This window comes from Paroedura picta, chromosome 14 (assembly GCF_049243985.1).
Source record: "Paroedura picta isolate Pp20150507F chromosome 14, Ppicta_v3.0, whole genome shotgun sequence".
In the NCBI taxonomy this organism is placed as follows: domain Eukaryota; kingdom Metazoa; phylum Chordata; class Lepidosauria; order Squamata; family Gekkonidae; genus Paroedura; species Paroedura picta.
Window position 1 is genome coordinate 21117640 of NC_135382.1, and position 22934 is coordinate 21140573.

The 22934-nt window shown below is 48.2% G+C and overlaps 1 protein-coding gene across 6 annotated transcripts in view; it reads right to left on the reverse strand.

Annotated features, from left to right (window-relative positions):
- The window catches only part of KCTD15 (potassium channel tetramerization domain containing 15), a 387504-nt gene that overhangs the window by 46724 nt on the left and 317846 nt on the right, over positions 1-22934 (reverse strand). The window contains exons 1-3 of one of the 6 annotated variants that reach the window (XM_077309662.1): positions 18233-18421; positions 16853-17031; positions 10304-10482 (exon numbers count right to left, since the gene is read on the reverse strand). In XM_077309662.1, the coding sequence (XP_077165777.1) occupies positions 10304-10467 (164 nt within the window). In that variant the 5' untranslated portion in view covers positions 10468-10482; positions 16853-17031; positions 18233-18421. Of the gene's footprint in view, positions 1-10303; positions 10483-11422; positions 11685-11832; positions 12002-16345; positions 16632-16852; positions 17192-18232; positions 18422-22934 lie in introns of those variants that run through there. The other 5 variants (XM_077309661.1, XM_077309663.1, XM_077309660.1 and 2 more) reach the window with 5 other exon arrangements.

Consider the following 22934-nt stretch of genomic DNA (forward strand, 5'->3'; position numbering starts at 1 on the left):
TGCACATCAAAACCAGATCGGTTGAGACCTTGCTCCAAAGCATGCAAAGCCCAACAATATAGAATCAAGACATCATCCTCCAATTTTTTACAGTAATCGTGGGAAAGGATCCCCACTGAGGTACACATCATCTTTATCTGCTAACACCGCTTCTAGGAAGAAGCTGGTACAGGAATTAAAACAAACAAAAAAATAACACAGGAGAAATATTTTGTTGCTGTGTTTTTGTTCTGAGAAGAAACCGACCGTTGCAAGAGAACCAACAGAACAAGTGGAGTTCTGGATGACACCTGGATTTGGGCGGCTGTGTGACACAGTGTTAGACTGGTTGGGCCATTAGCCTGATCCAACATGGCATCTCTTATAACCTTCACCTCAGGTGATTTGAAAAAGGGGATAGACAAAGTTATGGAGGCTAGGCCACTTTCAGCTTAACTTATTTCTTTGTTCAATTTGTTCGGTCTGCTCATGGCGGTTTCTAACTCACGGCACTACTGTGGGATAAAATGGAGAAGGGGAGAATGTCAAAAACTGCTGCAGGTCCCCACTGAGGAGAAAAAAACAGGGTATAAATCAAGTAAGTAATTAAGTAAATACCAGTCCGCTAGTTACTGCAACAGCTAACAGAAACCCTATCCTGTATGGTTATACACTTGGCTTAGAAACCACCTTTCTAACAGAAATCAGGTATGCTTTGGCCATGAATCGGTGTTCCCCAATAAGCTTAAATGGACGAATCAACCTTGTCCGAATCATCGAATCACGATTTGGCATGATTTGGCGATTCAAATGAGCAACGGTTTAAACTTTAAATCAGAAAGGGGGAAAAGTTCCCTTCTTCATGTTTTCTGGGTTCTCGGGGAGGGGGTTGACTTAGAGGTACCAAACATGCACTATGGCTCCAGAAACCTCTTCTCAAAAGAACCCCCAAGTTTCAAAAAGATTGGACCAGTGGGTCCAATTCTGGGGGCACCCAAACAGCCTCATTATTTTCTATGATGATGGGAATTTACAAACACAGAATCTATTTTTTCCTCATCCTCTCTCCATGATGTGATCTCTTCAACATGCTCCCATGGATGACAATCCTTGCAAATTTCAGTTCGCCTAGATCAGGTTTGCTTTGGAAGAAATCCTGATGGCCTCATTTACACGTAACCCCACGAGACAAATACAATTCTCCTCACGGATCCAATTCTTTTAACCGGACCTATATTGAAAGAACGATGCCAGATCCTCAGGTGCAATTCTCCCTACAGTCAGAGATTTTCAAAGTGTTCAGAAGAACATTGGGCTCTGCTGGAGGCCTATAAGGAATTCCTCAATGAAAAGATCAGCAGAGAAGCTTTCTTGAAAGATAAGTCGCCCCACCACTATTGACTTTCCCCTGGAATGTGCAGCCCTGGGAGGGTATCCATAGTATGTGCTAAGTTAATGATGAAATCCGAGAAGATTTGCCAGGACCTACATGAATTGAGCTCCCGCAAACACAGCCCAGAATCTTCTGCAACGTTCTAAAATCATGTAGATGGAGAGGATTCCTTCCACAGAGAAATAGGAAAGGATCCCTGCAGGTTCAAGAGGCACTGAAAAGGGATGATGAAATTTTGGAATAACAGTTGGAACAGTTAAGCATTTACCTAGCTGTCTTGAGTGTTTTCTGTAATCCTCAAAACCAACCTGGGGGTTAGATCACTGGGCGTTTTGCCATACTTCAGGGGGGACTCTCTGCCGTGGCCATATATGTCCCCCCCCCCCCCCCCGTGAGCCTTTTTCAGTCTTACTATTTTGGTACTCCTGCCTTGGCTTCTACGAAAGCCCAATACATTTTGTGTGAATAGGGCAACAAGAACTGTATGCCTTTATTACAAACATCTATTTTGTTTGTTTATGTCCTTCCCCTTCTCCTGCTTTGCAATGCAGGAAACAAGGTGCATATATGATTGCATCAATTAGTGTCTAGGGCAGGGATTTCCAACACGGGCTCCCTGGTGAGTTTACTAGGGGCTCTCCAGCCTTTCCCTATCTTGCCTGAATGGACTTGGCCACAAGGTATTCCTGGCATGGCTGTGAAAGCAAGGAACTGGCCACTTCTATTGACCTGGGGGTGGTGTTCTTGTATGGTTATGATGCCTAGGAAAAGGGGCAAAACCTGGACACCTACTCCTGATTCAACCTACCTCCTTTCTCTCAGTCTTCCTAGGGCATGGTACAGAGATGTAGCCAGCTGACGTCCATTCAGACTCAGTTCCAGTGCTCTTTGAAATCTGGAAAGTATTTCAGGGGTTCCTCCATGGTCAAAAGGTTGAAAAAGGCTGATCTAGGGTATTGCTTTTATAGCCTTTCAAAAAAGTCATAACTGGGGAGGGGCATTCAATGATGCTACTGCATGCTTGGCCAACAAAATTTATTTTTGCATAAACTTTCACAAGTCATGGTTTGTTTTTTTACTGGCTTTAAAAAAAACATGTTTTTAAAATTGTAAACTGCCTCGAGCAAGACTCTGAGGAGGTGACACTGAATTGTCCCAAATAAATAAATAGCTGATTTCATCAGATGTGCTCAAGTGATGCATCAAAGACAATGAGCTCTGACTCATGAAAGCTCATGCTGGCCTTTAAGGTACCACCGGACCATGTTTATGTTGCCTCCTTGGTAGGCCAGTAGCAGATTCAAGGCGAAGAAACACAGATGGAAGCCAATGAAACAAACAATGTTGCAAAGGGATTGCTATGGCAGAGCTGCCCAGGCCTGTCCCACTTGAGTTGTGTAGGAGGCGACTAAAGCCCCCATCACAAAAGCACGGGGACTCTACAAGCAGAAATCGGCAGGAAATCAGGGTTTGTCCCCTGTGAAATTTATGCACTTATTTCAAGAGTTTCTACGTCGTCTTTCCAGAGAAACTGCTCTTGGCATCTTGCAAGGTAAAACACAATTAAAACATCATAAAAGTTACTAACAATTAAACACCCTACAACCAGCATTGAAAAACCAAGACAAACGTGAGCATAAAAACACATTAAAACTAGTCTCGTGAGATAGTTCTTGGGTTAGAAACAGCCTGGAAAAATAATTTTAAAACCGATTACAACGCTCCTCTCATAAATGTCCCCCACGCCAAACGCAAAAGCTTCCTCAGTCTTGGACAGAACTCCAATGAACTCCTTCATCCCTAAGGCACTCTCTGTTACGTCCCCAGTAGTGCCACAGCTTCTTGGGCCGCTGATGCGCCAGGACTAATTGCTGCTGCCCCAAGGTACTGGATGTCCTGGACAAGAGACCTACACAGGAGCTCTTTGACCAATGAGAGGTGGACTGAGAATTATGGGTAAACTGAGGGACCACTCCAGATTCTAGATAAGTTGAACAAGCAAGTCAAGCGATGTGCAAAATACCGGACTGACTGGGGAGTATGAATCCTGTATTTGTTTCTTTTCATCAAGGGCAGCAAGAAGACTGTGTAAGACTAGCAGAGACAGCGAAGATGTTTTGCTCAAAGGATCCGGCGGTTCTTATTCACTGGGCTATGCTTAGGAGTCAACTCTGGCCTCCCAAAGGGCTTAACAAGATAAATAGGACGGCTTCAAAGTGCTTAACAAAGGGTTGCTCTCTACCCAGTGGCAGGTCTGCTACTGTCTTTTAGCGTGGAGCTGGACCCTGCAGAACCATTCCTGAAGGACAGGAAGTTTCCTGGATCAGGGTGCGGCTCCTTCCGTTGGGGGAAAAGAGCTGAGGAATGGGCCCTTTGGATTCAGCCTAATGTACGGTGTTTTGGAATCTGAAATATTGAGGATGGGGAATGGAAAAGGACACAGCCTTCCACGCTCTTCAATTCTTTCGGAGCTTATGAGACTAACCACCTTCGAAGGAATTATAAGAGGATCAATAAAACAGACGAGGGAAGTACCCTAAGGCTGAGAAGATTATTAGTTAGGGGGAAGATACAGAAAGCGGAACACGCTGGAAGTGAGAGGGAGCCACGAGGGCAACGTAAAAAGTAGCTCACTTTAGGGGAAAACATTCTTAAAACAGCGTGCTCTCGATATTACGCGCCAGCTCAAGTGCATGGCATTATAGAGTGTTTGGGTATAATAGTCTTTGGACACCAGGAATTATTCATCTTGTTCATTTTGAAAAAGTTTGCTAAACCTTCAGTCTTTCAGTTAAAGGTGGGGGGGGGGGGGAGAAAGTGTAGGCAAAAACCTGATCAATTCCATGCATTTCTCTCCACGCTTTATCTCATCCTTCTTCCCGGCTTTCAGTAGTAATGAAAGTTCTCTTCTCCCCTGCTACTCCTAAATCCCTATGCAAGGAGAGCCTGCTGGATCAGACCATTAACCCAGGCGTTTGGTTAGGGCTGGGCGGTGATCTGGGGTGTCCCCCCAGCTCCTATGCGTGGCATTAGACTGCACCAGGAGCCCTATATCATTCTACCCAAAACTGCAAATCAATACTGCTAATATTGCCATTCACACCGGTCCCAATGGTTCAGTGGTTGAGAAGAGGGTTTTTAATATTAAACTGTGTATACTGCTGTCTTGTATGATGTTGGGGATTGTTTTAGGATTATTGGGGATTGTTTTCAGGGTATGTTTTTAGGATGTGATTTGTTATATATGTTTTTTTCTGTGAACCGCCGTGAGCCAGCTTGGTGGGAGAAGCGGTATACAAGTCTAACTATGAATAAAATTAATCAAGTCCAGCACGCTATTTTGACACAGTGGTCAACCCGCTGCCCTGCAGGTCCAGCCAACAGAGCATAGAGGCCAAGGCCCTCTGGTTTCTGCTTCCAGCAATGGCATTCAGAGGACTGCAGCACCTGTAGATGGAAGCTGCCTTCAGTAACCAAGGTTAGCGGACCCTGATAGACATCCACTCAGTGAATCCGTCTATCACCCTTTGGAAGCTGGCTGTGCTTTGCTTGTGGCTGTAACTGCCTCCACTGGCTGTGAATTTCACAATATAAAAATGCATTCAGGCCTTCCTTTTACCTGTCCTTTTACCTGCTGCCCAGTAACTAGGTCCGGTAGCCCCTGACTTTTACAATTATGGGATATGGCGAAAAAGCGCCCCTTTTCTACTTTCCCTGCCTCATGCATCATTTTATGAACCTCCCTTTAGCCATCTTTTTCTAGACTAACCTCTGCAGCCTTTCCTCTTAGGACACGTGCTCCGAGCTGAAAGGCAGCTTAGGCTGAACAAGGGAAAACGGTAACAAGGTCATTGGACAACATAGCCCATATCCTCTGGGTCCTAGCCTGAGACCCTAATCGCTCTACTGTGTTACTTCACAGACATAAGCGTGCACAGGACTGCAACACAAATGCCACTGAACTCAGTGAGACTTCTACACAACCTCGCATGCAAGCAGAAATCACTGCAACGGAGGCTGGACTGCAAGAGAGGGGTTAGGAGGGGAAAGGGAAATCTGTGGATCAAGTCCAGCACAAAAGAAGTCAACTTGTTTTGCACACATTCCTTCCTCTTCTCCTTCCAAATTCCCTAAGAAAGTTTTGGGTTTGAGATGATCACCACCCTGGGCTGGAACGTCCAAATGTGTTTCTTGCTATCCTCTCTGGTGGAAGTGGTCCCTGCTCTTGTGTGGCCCCCACAGTATGGAAAAGCACAAGGAAAGAGCTCCTACTTTGAACTTTATTCCCAAGAGGCTGTGCCGTGAGACAGAATGGTTTCAGGGGGCACCGGAGGACCAACAAAAGGAGTAAAGAATTTGTGGGCTGACAGATTGAGAAATCACACTGACTCTTGTCTTTTTTTGTTCTGGTTTCCTGACAAGAATCTATGTTTTACTTCTTGTTGTCCCCTGCCTTGCGTCCCAACTGACTGGGGAGAAAAAAGCAGCTTTATAAATATATTTTTAAATGAAACAGTAGGTTTTTATACCCTGCTTTTTTGCACCTTGTGTGCGTGTTTTCCTTGCAATCAAGTCAGAGCTGACTTATGGTGACCACATAGGGTTAATCAAGGCCACAGCCCCAAGATTTGGAGGTCTCCCACCCAAACAGTAACCAGGGTCAACCCTGCTTAGCTTCGGAGATCTGACGAGATTAGGCTAGCCAGGTTCTTCTCTACCTTAAGCAGTCTCCAAACGGCTTCCAAGCCCCTTTCCCTTTTTATTCCCATCACAGTCAGCATGTGAGGCAGTTGGGGCTGGGAGAGTTCTGAGAGAACTGTGACCGGCCCAAGATCCCCCAGAAAGCTTCATGTGGAGGGATGGTGGAGAAAAACAAACATGGTTCTCCAGATTAGTGTGCACTGCTCTTAATCTCTACACCACGCTGGCTTTCAAATAAAGTAAATATTGTCCACAGAGCCAAGAAAACCTGGACACAGTTGGGAGAGGTTTCAGGGAGAATAAGGAGAAGGAAGGAACATTAGCCCTGGCCTAACAGCTCTTCCCTGTATTCATTTTATGGGGCAAATACAGGACTGGGAATCGTGTGTATTTCTGCAGTGACAACCCTGTGTTACAAGCCTCTTGATCGATTCGGACTCCTGATTCTCTGAATGTTCGTGTTTCTCTCCCGCAATCCTCTTTCGTAGGCTCTCTTCGTGCTCGATTTTTCAGCTGAGCTGCCCCCAAATTAAACTCAGGAATTCTGTCTTCTCAATTTCAGACTTGCTGTTTCTTTTCTTTTTTAAATAACTCCAGGATGGGGAATACTTTTAGTACCACCAGTTGTGATTTTGTTGTTGTTCTTTGAATCCTGAAACAGATGTTTGGAATTGCAGCTCTGTCTCCGTAGTTGCCTTGCAAGCAGCTACCTTTCCCCCATTTTGCTTTCCTGACTGCTGTAAAGGCTTCTGGGAAAGCTCTGGCAGGATGCTGGCCAGGCCACTGGGACCCCGCCACTGTTCTGGATGAACTGACAGTGTGCCCCAAACAACACTCCCTCATATGGTTGTGGTTTGGACATGGGTCAGGTGCAGAGGATATGGGTCATACTATCTTTCTGAGATGTTTACCTGCCCTGGGTCCCAAAACACAGTCTGAAGAGCACTGCCATAAGATGTTTGTAACTTTAGAAGACATTTCTGCACGGAATATAGCCCTTTTCAATAAACCCTAAATTAGCACCAAAATATAGGCATCCTCTTAGCTGGGGAAGGGTGAGTTTAGCCTAGCTAACATACTCTGAGGTTCTTTCACTTGTTCTATCTTGAGATATACAGGGATGCCCCAAACCAAATTTGAATGCATATATGGGTAGAAAATATCCCATAATGCTTTGTGATGGCAGAAGACACGGCATTTCACAGTACTCTGTCACGAGGGGCAAAAACTGCATTAATAAAAACATCAATAGTTGCCAGTTTTATATGTATTTTTGTACCTCAGGAACACATCTATCGGAGGTGAGGTTATCAGGAGCGGTTATGTTATCACGAGGGCCTGTTTCCCTCTCCAAAGTACTTTAAAATGCTTCCCTGGAGCAATGTTTTTTGGGGGGTGGGAGGGGGTACTTTATGGGGTGTTTTTTGAATCCCACAATACAATTCATGAGCTGAAATATGAAACTGCCTGAAATAAAATGCAAAATACTGTACATATCCCAAAGGAAGGTTACCGTGAAAAGAAGACGACTCCTCCCTTAAAATGTCACAGGCACACACACAACTATTATTTTCTGACATAACTATAACTTGCAGACAAACGTAAGACAACAACCTCTTTTTTATGGCATACCTGTGAGAAAACCTAGTCTTGCATTTGCGTAAAAACTGTAAATAGATTTCTGAGGTTCTTTTGTACCCCTGTCGCTTTTTTTGTTTGTTTATAGAATGAAAACTATAATTGGTAAGTGGCTTTAAATGTAAATAAGTGGCCCTCCACTCTTTGAAGAGTGTTACCCACACATTTGAAAACAACGTCCTAAAAGTATGAAGTGTAAAAAGTCCCATTTGGGTGGAAATTTCACCCCTCCTTCACCAACTTAATAGTGTAAATGATCATACTAGATCATTCCAATTGTCCATTGATTTATGCATTTGTATCCTGCACTATCCCCTCTTCCTGGGTGCACAGGGGCCTGAGGGAGCCATCTCACAGAAATCTGACTAGAGTGTTGGACTAGGGTCTGGGAGAGCCAGGTTCAAATCCTCACTCTGTCAAAAAAGCTCACTGGATGACTTTGTGCCAATAGCTTAACCTACCTCACCTGGTGGTTGTGAGGAACACATTGAGAACAAAGCTGTAAGCTTCTTTGGGTCACTGATGAGGTAAAAAGTGGGGTATAAGCACCAAACGTAAACACACCCTTTCAGACAGTCCTACAGGTGCAGAAATCCTGACTTTCTTCCAAACAAAACTACTGAACTTATGCACCTCTTCTACAGTCCGTGGTCATATCTCCTTACTGCAGTCCGTGGTCATATCTCCTTACTGCAGGATTAAAGGAGGCGCTTTGCCTCCCTCCTCCTCAATTCTTCTTCTTATTATTAGATTTATAGACTCCCCCTCTCTGCAAGCGGGCTCAGGGTAGTTTACAAAACAATTAAAATATTTAGTCAAAATTTAAAACATCCTACAATTAAAACTCCCAGCCCACCTACTCAACCATACCCCACCCAAACCATTTTCCATCCCAACCTTCCTCAAGACATCTCTGCCTCAGAGCAAGGCTATTCCTAAAGGCAGTAATTCGCCACAGCCCCTGCACCGACCTTAGCATTCATTCCCAGCCAAACTGCTTTCCCCAGACACGTACAGCTGAGAGTTCAAAGATGCATGTGAACTTTGCACTTGTTATAAGGCAGCTGTGGGAAAGACTGATGTACCTTGAGCAATCCCGCAGCTGTCATGTTTACAACTAACTGGCTGTCTGCCGCCTAAGGTTCCCTCAGCCAAACCCAGCACCCTGGTCACTGGAGGCTGCTTTGCACATTAGGCAGGAACGAGAGACATAGCCAATCCCGTATCTCTGCTGAGTACACTTATATGGTTTAGGTGTTTGCAAATATACATTCGTCTCATTCACACATGGAATGTTTAGGTGCACACTTGAAAAGTCTTTGCTGTAGGCTTTGGAACGGCAATGTGTGAAGCAAAGTCTCTGAGGGCGTTAGCTCAACAGACCTGAAATCCACCGTTGCGTTTCAGCAGAACACAACCAGTTAAAATCAGCGGGGTTTTTTTTCCAGTGGTCCAACATTCTTCCCTTTCACTGGGATTTGTGCAGGAGACTTTCCCAGTGGAATACTGCCCCAAATTTGCCTGAATTGGAGATCTGCCTTGCATGCCAAGCTTCCTAAACCGATTTATGGTGAGATAATAAAGGTATAACTTTGGTCAGGATTAGGCTCTTGTGAACCTATAAGCCTTTGGCTTCTTGCGAAGTGTAAACCAAGCAGTAACCACACAGTGCAACGGTACCACTTGCTCCAGACATATCTGACAAACGTGCCTGCTGTTAAGCCCCTTCCCCCCCCCCAAACCCTCCCAATGCTCAACCCAAGCATTGCCTGAGAAGACCCTATTGCAAAAGACATTCTGCAACATGGAACGCCCCAAATGCTACGCACACCTCTGCGCTGGCTGACGAGCACCCAACTCGTAGGGATGGTACAGAATCGCCCTATCAATAGGCACACAGACAGACAGGCAACAATTCATTCATGGACACTTCCCTGTGCAAAACACTCATGTAGAAAACTGATCCATTCTTGGACAGTTCCATTTACTGTATGCTGGGTCAAAGACTTTAGCACACGCTCGCAAGAAGCAAGACAAGACAGAGAGTGCAGCGGACAAATCTGCTGAATACAACAGACGTGTCAATCCGAAATGTGTTTCTTTGAGTACACATATTATTTTTCCCCCAAGCAGATTTTACCACCAAGACTGGGGTTTCTGCAAACAAAACTGTCTTCGAATCAAGCAGTATGGAAATCAGTGAGAGTCCACAAAGATGATGGAGACAACAGGAAGTGATTCCCACTGGACAACTCTACTGAAAAAGGAACAGCTGGCCCTGCAAGAGGTCTCGTGGGGCTGCTGTCCTGCCCACGTTAAAAAGCAGGGTTTTAAAAAAGAAACCTTTTTGCTTTAAGTCAGAGCCATGCATCTAAGGAAAATGTCCTCAATGGGTGCTTTCAATGCAGTGTAGTTTAAACAAATGCGAAAGGGGGGGGGGGAATCAGGGATCTGGTCTGAAAATCTTGGATGCTTTGCAGTTCCCCTCTCCATAATCTCAGAAGCCAAATTATGGGTACTCAACTGCCCTTCAGGCATCAAGTCTATCCCCATACAATGAAAAGACACTGGCAGGAAACGTAGCAGCCTTACCTGGAATCTGGGTACTTTGTCAATGTTGCCAAGCTGCTGGTATACATGTGTCCGCCTACATCAATGTGCACAGGAGCATTGGATTTGGTCAGCTGAGCTGGGAGAGGAATTCCTTGGGCAGCCAGGGGAGAAACTGGAGACCGTGTTAAAGACAGCCGGGACATAGCTCTTCCTTCCTCCTGGAAAAAGAAGAGGGGAAAAAAAAACACACCACCGTTTTTTCACTCTGCAATACAGCTGTGCATTACCTTGATTCCACGGCACGATCACAGATCTAATAAGATCATTTTCGCATCTGCCTGATCACATATTCAGCTAACAAATTATTGCCACCTCCGTAATTAAGTGTATTTGCATCATACTCTTCAAAGGACCAGAGGTGAAGAAAAAGATGCTTATTAGCAATAAGAAATAAAGGGGGGAAAAATCTTTTTCAAGGTGTCAGCCTCAAGGGGCATAAAACAAACTGCAAAATTCTAATTAAAGGTCGCGGGCTTATGTGTTAGATGTGAAATATCCCCTGACAAACGAAGAACCAATTTGTGAATTGGGATTCAGGGGTTTTTGCAAGTTTGTCTCAGTAACGAGACACCTCTAAATTAGTGACTTCCTCGATACCTCAGGCACTTCATTTAGACATGTAGTAAAATTCACATCAAACTTAAAAAAATTATTTTCTTTGGGGGTCTTTCTTGGAAATAAATAAATAAACAAACCCTGGCTTAACAAAGTAACACCCAGCCGCTATCTAGACAATCATATTTCCAACAGGATAGGAGCACGAGAATCCAATCCAGAATTTTTTGTTTAACTGACCACCCCGTACATCATCTCAAATTGCCCCGTAATCTCTAATAACGCCAGAAAGGTCTCTATTTCCCAAGCCAAGTTTAAACTCAAAAGACACTGGAAAGAAAGATAGACACCAGCATCCCAATCAATTTGAAAACATTGCAGGGCTCTAACAGATGCAAGAACAAAAACACTTTGGCATACCCTCTGGCACCCAGAAACCGGTGAGCATCAGTTTTTAAGCACCAACAAAGAACACACCCTCCAAACGGCAAAAAGACAATTCTGTACCAGAGACAGATAACCGGCTGAAAATCCTGCCCATACCTGGAAGTGGCAAAGTACACCCATCATGCTTCTTGCCCCTTGCATGTTGAAGGATAACGTGTCAAACATCACAGCTATTCAACATCTCTGAAGGTAATTTAATTTTCTTGGTATTTTGGTTTGCAGTGGCTCCACAAAACAGCTATACCCTGCTAAATGTCACCAGCTCTTCCTATGCCACAGTCCACAGCAAATAACCACTTCAAATACGTACACCACGCTCCTTAGAATCAACACTCCCCCCTTTTAAATAGCCCCAGACTGCCATCACTGCCGTTCAATAGACTAAATTCCTTAGAAAGCAATCCCCTCCCCCCCTTCCAAAACACAGAGCAAGGAAAAAGGAATGTCATTTTGGGACAAGGTGATAAGAAAGGAGCAGCTCCCTTGCCGCTCTAGCTATACATCACCCCGTTATGAATCCACATGCTTTTAGATTTCTCTGGACAGATGCAGAACAGACATCTGCCCTGCGCGAGACCCAAGAATCAGCGCTATTCTGGAACTGTAGCCGCTTGACAGGACATCAGCATTTTGACAGCAGCACCACCTTACAGGGGCAGTGGAGATTTCTGAATGCACGCAGGAGGAGCTCTGCTTCCTCCCATCCCCAGCAAGTCTCACCAGCAGCCACCCATCACAATTTCTGCTTTTTAAAAAAAATTATACATTTTAACCCCATTGTCTTCTGCTGTTTAGACTTGGCTTGTGAGCGCACAGGAGACTAAGCATGGCTTCACTGCCAAAGAGGCTTATCAATTCTTCTTCCAGCCCGGTCCCTGGACTTAAGTCTCAAGGTCTCTTAGCCGGAAGCTTGATTCTTCATCTCTGTTCTTGCCCTGGGTAAGATGCTCTGTTCTTACCCCTAATGAAAGTGCAGGCTGTTTTAGAATTAAAAACCCTTACAATTTCAAAGTGGTTTTTTTTCCCCTAGAGAAGACACTCCTTTGTACTTTCTTGCCTTGAAACCTTAACAGACAGGGAACAACCAAAACATTCCCCCCACCCCCAACCCGCCACCCCGTTTATAATCTTACAGTTTTCTGGGGCTAGAAATCCCCACAGCCAGGCAAACAGCCAGGGTGCCCACCTGCCTCAGCTAAAGTTAGTAGCAGGACTCCTGCTGACTGTAATGGAGCAGGATTAAAGCCCTGGAGTTCTGGATCGATTCGTACACACTCAAGATGCCTACAGATGGGGCTTGCGGTTGCCCACCAGCAGATCTCGCTCTGCAAAACCGATCACGCGCCTTCCATTTATCTGGAAGGATGTCCCACAGCAGGGGCTTACTTCCGGTCCCATCTGAACAGGGCAGCAGCTTACACAGAAGTAAGCCTCCTCGCGTCCTAAGAGACCTGCTTTTAAGGACTTCTAATCAGGATGGCAGCTATGGGTCCTTATTCAAGATAGTAGTGCCTAAGTAATCCATACCTCATTTGAGATTTCCCAGCCCATTTTGGACATCTCTCTCACACATGGGATGTAGAAGTCAAAGACTCTGCAGGCCAGAAAGCTGAGCAGATCGTAAATCTAAGTCTGGCCTGAATGATTCAAATGGGTAAAGAGATTCCAAACAAACCTCTCCTGAAAAGTCTAACAGGGTTTTTGGTTCTGTCAAGGAAGAGCAATGCTATGCTCTGAACCTGCAACATCTACCTACATTCTAGCTCAATCACTATGGTATTTTTTTTGTCAAGCATTACCTACAAACTACTATGAAAATTCTGGCCAAAGTAAATATTTGTGCGCGTGTGTTAATTTCCCTCTGCAATGCAAACTTAAGGAATGCCTTCTTTTGGAGGGGGAAATTTACTCCTACTTACAGCTTTCAAAATCTGACAAAGTACCAGGCCTTTCTACAGCCATGAAATAGCTTAATATTAAATTCAATAAACAAGACAATGTCCCCAGCAAGTGCGGTGCACACCTCAGATCACCCCATGACACCAGTGTGTCCTGAGGTTTCTGAGAGCAGGAGGGCATGGTCCACTGGAAGTTCCCCCCAGGCTAGCCTCACTGCAGTGCGATGGAAGGGCACAGGAAGCCCCCCCCCTCCCCAAAGCCAGACCCACTACCGGGGAATGCAAGAGCACAGACTGCTTTCAGTGGGGCTGCTGCAGGAGAACACCCCAGCAATTCCAGCCAGTGCCAAAGGGGGAGAAGGCAGAGAAACCAACGTCTGGCTACGTAAACCAACATGGCGCCCCAACCCAAGACAGCACCCATTCCAAAACTCTTCTCCCCATCTCCATGGTGTGCGCCTGCTTCCTCAGCATCCCTCCCCAGGTTCTCTGCACAGGCGGCTGGTCTCTCCCTGCCTTCCCTCCGCCTAGTGCGCCGTGCGCGCTGCTTGTAAAAACTATTTGCCCATGGAAAGTGAAATAATCACCCTCCCATGCTCATTTACACACAAAATGATTTTGTGTCCCATTGAGCACACAGTTGTTCAGCACTCTAGGGGTGATTAAACTAGCTAGGCTGCTACAGCTTGAGATTATTTCTCCGAATCCGTAGTTCCCCCCCCCTCCTTCCCCTCCTTTCCCTCCCCCTCCACAAAGCTGCTTCTTTGCTAAGCTGTTATTTTAACCATAAAAGGTAAACAGAAGGCAGTTGTAAGAGCTCCAATTCAACGGCAGGCCCTGGGCAATTGCCCTCGGGCAGAGAATGCTGAAAGACTGCAGAATTTTCCAGTGTTGCCTCCCTTCCTCTCTCTCTCTCTCTCTCTCTCTCTCTCTCTCTCTCTCTTTCTCTCTCTCTCTCTCTCTCTGAGTGCAGCCTACAGGAACATCCCTCATTTCATGCACCCTCCCAAGATGATATACTATGAAATCCTGCTAGAAAAAAATAAGAGAGAGAAGACTTCAAAAGTGCAAGAGAAGTTTGGGGTGGATGAAGCGTTCCCTCTCATGCACCCGGCTCAGGGTAGTGGTACCCCACCCGGAGAATAATGCTGCAGGGCGGGCAGAGTGGGGGAAGCTACAGCTGAAACCGGTTGGAGAGAGGAAGGCTCTGAGCAGGTCAGGGCCAGGGAGGTGAAAGGTCACCCCAAAGAAACAAGGGCTCCCTCTGCGAGGGATTAAAAAACACCAAGGAGGAGGAGGAGGAGGGGGAAAGCAGCATCTCCGGAGGAGGGACGAAGTTTAAAAGCGAGGCACACAGGCACTTAAAGGGAGGAAAAATATATATATAAAAGCTTACAGATGGGAAGCACAGCTAATTAAGAACGTAAAAAGGCTTTTGTTGCCGAAGTTTTATTGTTGCCAGGAATTTTAAAAGAGAGAGGGAATTAATTGAAACTAATGCTGTTATTCACTTGGTGCTGCTTTAATTCCTTCATGCCCATTTAAGACGGGGAATGGAAACGGCAGGCGTTCAAGGCAGGGGCAGGTGGTGGTGGGGTTGAAGCTCTGCACCGGATCTAGGCTGTCGGCATCCTTCCAGCCAAGGGATGCCCCCCACTCCATCCCACCCCGCTGCCCCCTTTCCCCTCTCTCTTGGGTATCCAGGTCCAACCCAAGGGATTGGCAGGAGCCCTGTCCAACAAGAGGGTCTCCCATGCAAACTTCACTGAAACCATACATCTCCCCTCTCTTGAGAGGAGCAGGGTAGTGCCAGAGATCTACCTGTTGGATTTCCTACAACCTTCATCCAAACCCCACAGCACATCTCCTTAGGGGCTCTGGCAACCTACCTCCTGCCCTCTCACAGGCCCTGACAGAGGACTTAAATAGGAAAGGCCCTGCCCTCTTCTTGCACATCTCCAGAAACTCAAGAAGAAGAGCACAATGCGGCCAAGGCCCTTGCCTGTGCCGTCCTCCCTAGAAAGACACCAGAGTCCAAGCTCTGGATCACCCATCCGTTCTTCCTGGGCAAGGGATGCTCAGCTCAGGCCCCCAAAGGTCCAAGGGTCAGGCAAGTCTGCAGATGGCCAGGGCTTTCCTCTACTGCACATTGGGGTGCCACCTCTGTCTATTTCCACAAAACCCAGAAGACACCTTCTGCCTCGGGTGCCTCGGGACTTTGCAGCGACCCCTTCACAGGGCCTGTCAGGCCACCCACGCCCGTGCCCTCTGCCCATCTCTTGTGCACGCGCGCACGCATCCGCACAGGCCCAGGCTGGCACAAGTCCAAGGGGACTTCCTGCCAAGAACACAGGCAGGCAGGCAGGCACTACTTCCACATGAAGTTTCCTCTCCAGCCTCTGGCCTGCTCCCGTCCCTGAGCCCCAAACCAAAACTTTTCGCTGAAACGCCCACCCAGGGGACCCTTTCAGGGCCAGCAGCCACCATCGGAGGACCCACACACTGAATTAAAACTGCATTACAAGCACAACATGGCGCCTTGAGTAATTCTGGCACATGGCAAGCCAGGTAAGGTACATAAAAGAAGAGGGGGGAGAAAGAGAGAGAGAGAGAAGAGACCCTTCCTCTCCCTCTCCCTCTCCCTCTCCCTCCCCCAGGCAGCCAGGCCAAGCGCCGGAGCCAGCCAGCGAGGGAGGGAGGGGAGGGAGGGAGGCAGCCGCGTGTGCCAACAGACAGCCCAACTATCGCCTCCGGTGCTCGGCAAAGTCTCCAAGCCAAGCCGGCTCGCAGCCGCCCGCTCCCCCCCCCCCAACCCCTCCGGCCTGGCGCCAGAGTTGCATTCACAGGCCGCCAGCTTCCTCCCCCCCCCCTTCTTCCCATAGGTAAAACAAAATATCTACATCGGCCCCCCAAGCGCCTGCCCTCCCCATTGTCAGCAGCATCTCTCTGGCTGGCCTTTTGTGCCGCGCCTGCCCCGGGGGCATCCTAAGGCACAGACCCCCCCGCCCCCCCCCAAGCCCCTGTCCCAAGTCCGGCCTTTCCCCCTCCCCACCCAACACCCCCCCAGCCCGCCTCCCCGCCCCCCCCCCACCCCGGCTGTCAAGGCGCTCCCGCGCGGTACCGTTGATGCGCGGCCGGGACCCCAGGAGCGCCGCTCGCTTCCTGCCCTCCTCGGCGGCCGCCGCTTCGGGGGGCCGGGCACGGCGGGGGACTTCTAGGAGGGCAGCGGGAGCCCCCTCGGCCTCGGGGCCCCGGGAGCGCCGGCCCTGCTCGCCATGCTGCCGCTTCGCCTCAGTTGTTGTTTTTTTTTGGGGGGGGGCGGCGGGGAAGAGCCAGACGGCGGCCGCCGAAGCGCACCCACCACCACGTCGGAGGCGCACCAGCCCGAGCCGGCCGCGCCGCGCAGGAGAAAGGGCGGGCGGCGGTCGCTTTAAAAGGCCAGCCTCGCCGGCCCCGAGTGGAGTTGCAAGAAGCACTTTCCCCCAAGAAAGAGCGGAAGGGAAGGGAAGCGGCGGGCCCACGCACAAGCCCCCTCCGCGCGACGCGACGAGACGCCGAGCCGAGGGCACGAGAGACGGCCGCCGAGCCCGCCTGCCCGCCCATCCGTCCGCCCGCCGCTCGCCCTTACCTTGCGCGCCCCACAAGACGTGCGGAGCCCCCGTGGGCGCTCCGGGCTTAGTGCGCGGCGAGCCTGGCTGGCCCTTTCCGGAGCGAGCCGGCGGGGGGCGAGCAGCTCGGGCCGCCGGGTCCTTTGTAGCCCTCACCGGCCGCCGCCGCCGCCGCCGCCTTCCCCTGGCAATGCTGCTGCTGCGATGGAAGAGGAGAGATTTTCAGGCTTTTCCCTTCCTCCCCCTCGCCGCTCTCATTCATAGAGATCCGGATCTCTCTCGCCGGGCGTGCGTGCGCCTGTGTGTGTGTTTGTGTGTGTGTGTCTGCCCCCCGCCTCGTTTCTTTCGGTTTGTTTTTGTCTGTCTATATGGGGAAGGGGGGAAAGGGGGGCGGAAGGGGGGGGGGAGAGAGAGAGAGAGAGAGAGAAGAGCCTGAAAATGAAACAGCCGAGGCTGGGAGGAGAAGAAAGGCAATAATCTCCTCTCTAAATAACACGGGGAGGGAGAGGAAGGCGGGCGGCGGGGGGGGGGGGGGGGAGACCCGAATTCTCGCTCCGGGCTCCGCAAACGCCTCCCGGGCACAGCGCTGGGCTGCAATTAGCGCCGGCCCTTTTCGCTCTCGCTTTGGCTAATTTTGCGAGGAAAATGGGGGTCGCTCCCCCCCCCCACACACACACTCCCCTGTTTCCAGGTTTCCTGTTATTGCTTTTGCAAAATTAACTCTTTCTCTAGCAGGAATATATTTAAAAAAAAAGAAAAAATCCGGTTGCAACCCCCCGGAACCTCTAGCTACTTTTCCCTTCCTGCGATTCTCCCCCCCCCCCCCCGTCTCCTCCTCTCGGTTCCGTGCCGAAATCTCTACCCCCTCCTCCCTTGGCTAACGGTTCTGAATCGCCCGGCTCTCCTCCCTCCTTGGCTGGGGGGATAACGGTTTACACGCTGCCGAAGGAGCAGGGCCGGAGTCACGTCCTTGCATAGACTTAGTGGGAGAGGAGGAAGGGGAAGGGGGGGGGGGGAGAAAGAGAGAGAGAGAAGCTGATTTTAATCACTGTCATTTGGTCTGATGTAATATTTCCCGGGGCATTTTCAACTAGGCATAAATTTCCAGCTCCCAAAGAAGTAACGCGGGGCACGTTTCGCACATCGCCGGAGTCTTCCCCTAGTAAATGAGGGGGTCGCACCCGAGCTGCACTTGTTGATAAACTAGATCAAGTTTTGGGGGATTTTTTTTTAATTAGGAAAAAATTTTTTTGCACAGCCGTTAGGATGCAAATGGGGGAAAGGGAAACGCGGCGACGGGAGCAGGCTGGGGGGGGGGTGCCCTGCTCTCTCTCTCTCTCTCTCTCTCTCTCTCTCATCTGGCCGCCCGCCCCCCTTAACCCCCTTCGCTAATGTCTCGCCTTGTAAACGCCACATTTCCTGCAGGCCCTTGAAAGCAAATGACGTCCCTGGACTTGCATTGTGCGATTGGAGAAAGGGCCCTGGCAGGCCGCCGCCGGCCAAATGCGCCATTTCAATTGATGGCGCACGGCGAGATGGAGATGTCTGCCGCTGCCGCCGCGCTTGGCCGAGGAGGCGGGCGGGCGAGCAGCTCCACGGGCGCTCCCTCTGCCGGCCCGGCCGGAGCCGCAGCCGAGCCCAGCCTTCCCCGCCTCCGCCCCCGCCTCCCCTCCCTGCGCCTGCAGCCCTCTCCATAAACTTTGAACAAAAGCAGCTCGAGTCGGGGCCAAGCGTTTCTGCAGAGCGCTCCCCCCGGGCCAGCCCGCGGCCTTCCTCCTCGCTGCGCCGCTCCGAAAGGATCAGCGGGCGGGCGGAGAGCGACTCGAGTGCCTGCCTGCCTGCCTATTCTCCCTCCCCCTCTCTTCCTTTCCCCTTTGCTTTCTTTTCCTTCCTTCCTTCTCTCCCTCCTTCCTTCAGCATCGCTGTTAAAGGAAAGCGCTCTGCGCTGCTCCTTGCTTTTCCTCTTGACCTGTCAAATCCCCAGGATCGATGCCACGGTGCTGATGGGATGAGTGTTAGAAAAAAAAAATGTTTCCCATACATCTTTCCCCTTCTCGTCCTTCTGAAGTTAGTAGAAATCCCCAGCCACGAAATTGTAATAGTGTTTAGACTAGAGAGACATAGCAACACCCTCCCCCCCCCCACAAGTTATCTTCCATTGAAAACAGGGCAATGTGTCCCCCAAGTATTGGCCCACAGGCCTCCCTGGCTCTTTTCCTGACCCCATAGCTTGAAATCAACTGCAGACTTTGAACCAGACCAAGTTGGTCTTCTACCTTAAAGTGACTAGCTCTGTGCCACTGTATTATTTCTCCAGAATAAAGCGTTTAAAATTATCAGTCTACAATAAGCACATTAATATACAATAAATGTGCAAATGTGGATCTGGAATAAACAGGGAGCATTATTTATGCGCTCATTATCAGAAAAGTTATAATGTATTGCAGTTCAGGAATTGAAGAGGAATTGGTAACTGGGGCACTCCTGAACCTGCACTGGTCTCCTAACTATTGCAATTCAAATCCTGGGGAAGGCATGTGTCTGGGTGGTGGGAGGGCGGGGGTAATCTTTAGCCTTTCCCTCTGAAAAAAACCCACCACCACCACCAGATTTTATGTATCTTGAGAAGAAGTTCATCCGTCTGGTTTCTGAAATTTTATGCACAAATGTATCTCACACCTCTCCATTATCCCCATACAAGATTGACCCTGCGGGTGACAGTCCCTCTCTGCTGCATGCTGCTGTGTGCATTTTCTACGTCTAAAAGTTCTGCAGCAGGTCTCCCATGGGATCTTGTACCCAAGAAAGTGGATCCTTCTGTCCAGCTTCAGGATCATATCATGAACACCCCCACCCCCACCCCCCCCTTTCCAAATTCTTGTAATTCAGTGTATGCATGTACAACAGAAGCCTGTTTGGGTGACAATGAACCCAAGTGTACATCTTTAGCGCCTGCTAGCTGCAAAGAGGTGCAACTGCAGAAAAGTTATGTAATTTTAAAAAATGGCTGTGAAAGGTCAAGACACATTCAGGGGCCAAAAGACAATGAGAAGCACCCACTTTTGTTATGAATCCTCTTCTAGCAGGAAGAAAAGCCCATTGAAGCAAGAAATATTTTACAAATGACAGTTTCCTTCCCTTGGTTCTAACAAGACCTTTTTTTTTGGGGGGGGGGGGAGAGGAAGAGGAAGAATCGGCTGTCCCGTGCTCCCTGATTCAATTGCACAGGGAAAGAGACAAAGCCTCTTAAAAAATGAGTTTTTAAAAAAAGTTATCTTCTGTAACAGGGATAAACAGAAACTTTTTTTTTCCTAAGGGGGAAAGGTTTATTTATTTATTTCCCAAGTACAAACTACAGGAGAAGAGGGAAATTTTCTCATTAAAGTAACATCCCTGCAGTTAGTTCAATTACTTGATATATGCAGAAGATGTTGTAAATTTAAAGATTTAAATAGCTTACAAAGATGCCGGAGGCTCCATCAGTTAATTTCCTTAATTTATGGATTTTTTAGCTCAGCTTCAGAAATGGGGGGAAAAAGAAGAAAAGGAAAAGAGAATTAGGTCAGTGGAGAGATTTGCATCCAGCTCTAGACTGCTGGTGTGGTTTGCCTGGGCCGCCTCCCCGGCGCAAGGAGCAGGCACCTTGGCTAGGGGAACTGGGAAACAGATGTTGGAAGGGGCTGGCTCTCCGCTTCTGGAAAGGAGGGGTGGATGGGAAGCTCTGAACATCTAATCCAGGGCCCCGTTTGCAAACACCTTCTTCCATGGGAGCTTCCTGTTTTGGCAGTCCCCCCACCCCACCTCCTTTTAAAGGGTATATCTTAGAGGCTGGTCATAGGCTCATGGGCAGAGTCCATGCCTCGTAGCATAGCCTGGGGGCTATCTTCAACTTGGCAAGGTGTCTTTCATTTCCCTGGTGGACTGCCAAGTGGGATGAAAAAGTGATTCTCCCCAAAATCTCAGTGCTGGAACTCTGGGGCTAATAGAGGGTAGCGATTAAAAACACCTGGGGTTGCAATAAGTATGGGTCTGGTGTATGTAGCTTCCCTTTACCTGTGTAGTGGTATTGAAATGAATGTTCATATTCAGTTAACCACTGTTGAAACTGTGGACCTATCATACTGGATTGTATTTGCCTATCCTGCTCAGATAAGCATGATGCTTTCTGATGAAAGAAACCTTGGCTTACATCCTGCCATCCCACTTGCCAAGTAGGAAGCCTGTCTCTGGGCTAAGAAGCCTTCCTCCAATGGAAGAGGCTCTTCTAGTTTGAAGTCTCCCTCTAGCCTGTGGAGGCTTCCTCCCTTTGCTCTGGCCTAAGAAGCCTTCCTCTAATGGAAGAGGTTCTTCTAGTTTGAATCCCCTATCTGGCCTATGGAGGCTTCCACCCATGGAAGAGGCTCTGGGCTAAGAAGCCTTCCTCCAATGGAAGAGGCTATTCTAGTTTGAATCCCCTATCTGGCCTATGGAGGCTTCCACCCATGGAAGAGGCTCTGGGCTAAGAAGCCTTCCTCCAATGGAAGAGGCTCTTCTAGTTTGAATCCCCTATCTGGCCTATGGAGGCTTCCACCCATGGAAGAGGCTCTGGGCTAAGAAGCCTTCCTCCAATGGAAGAGGCTATTCTAGTTTGAATCCCCTATCTGGCCTATGGAGGCTTCCACCCATGGAAGAGGCTCTGGGCTAAGAAGCCTTCCTCCAATGGAAGAGGCTCTTCTAGTTTGAATCCCCTATCTGGCCTATGGAGGCTTCCACCCATGGAAGAGGCTCTGGGCTAAGAAGCCTTCCTCCAATGGAAGAGGCTCTTCTAGTTTGAATCCCCTATCTGGCCTATGGAGGCTTCCACCCATGGAAGAGGCTCTGGGCTAAGAAGCCTTCCTCCAATGGAAGAGGCTCTTCTAGTTTGAAGTCTCCCTCTGGCCTATGGAGGCTTCCTCCCTTGGCTCTGGCCTAAGAAGACTTCCTCTGATGGAAGAGGCTCTTCTAGTTTGAATCCCTTCTGATCTATGGATCCTTCCTCTGAAAGAAGAGTCTCTGGGCTAAGGAGTTGTCCTCCAACATCAGAGGCTCTTCTAGTTTGAATCCTTCCTTTGGCCTAAGGAATCCTGCTGCAGTGGCAGAGGCTCTGGGCTTAAGAGACTTCTTCCAATGGAAGAGGCTCTTCCAAGATTAAAACCTTACCCTGGCCTAAGAAGCTTGTGATGGAAGAGGCTCTTCTTTCCTAAGGGGGAAAGGTTTATTTATTTATTTCCCAAGTACAAACTACAGGAGAAGAGGGAAATGCTGAGCCTCTTCTGAGCCTCTTCCATCTGAGGAAGGCTCCTCAGCCAAGAAGGCTTCAGACTTGACTAAGAAGCATGGGAAGATATGACTTAAAAAAAAACATGTCATGAAATAGCTGGTGTTAGGAAAAAAATTATTAAGCAAAGCTGTTCTGTACTAGGTTTTGGGGGATCCATTCCAGTGGATATCTCAAAAATCCAGATGTCTGCAAAGGTATAACTTGACAAGTCCCATTTTATGTTGTCTCTCTTTTTTCTCCTCTGCTGTATCAGTGCCTCTTTTGTGGCTGCGAATGAATACATACATATGAATTAATCTTTCAAAGATGTAATCCAAACTAAATAGTATCAGGAAGTAACATTGCAGTGTGATTAAGTACTGGTGCTTCAATCTAACATTTCTTTTCCCACTAGATGAAGTTTCTAAGATTTGCAAGGTACATGTCAAGGACGGGTGTATAAATGGAGTTTTATTTATTCACAAGTCTAAGACTAATTGCTTCTCTTTGCCTGAAGGCCAAAAGATTGGTTTTAAAATGACACTTCAAAAGTATTCATAGAACTACAGAGATACTAAAGTGTCATTGTTTTAAGAAAGAAATCTCGCTGTGGTACTTATGACCCTGAAAAATGAAATCTTTCACCAATGCAGGGGGGTTTTTTCCTCCAGAATTGCATTTAAAGCTCAACTATTTTTTTTTAAAGTACAAAGGAAAATATTAAATATTGTGTCGCATGCAAGAAAAAAGAAAGAAAAGAAACCATTTTAAAAGGAAACATGTCTTCCAAGTGGGAACTATTGTGCCCTTTATAAAATACATCC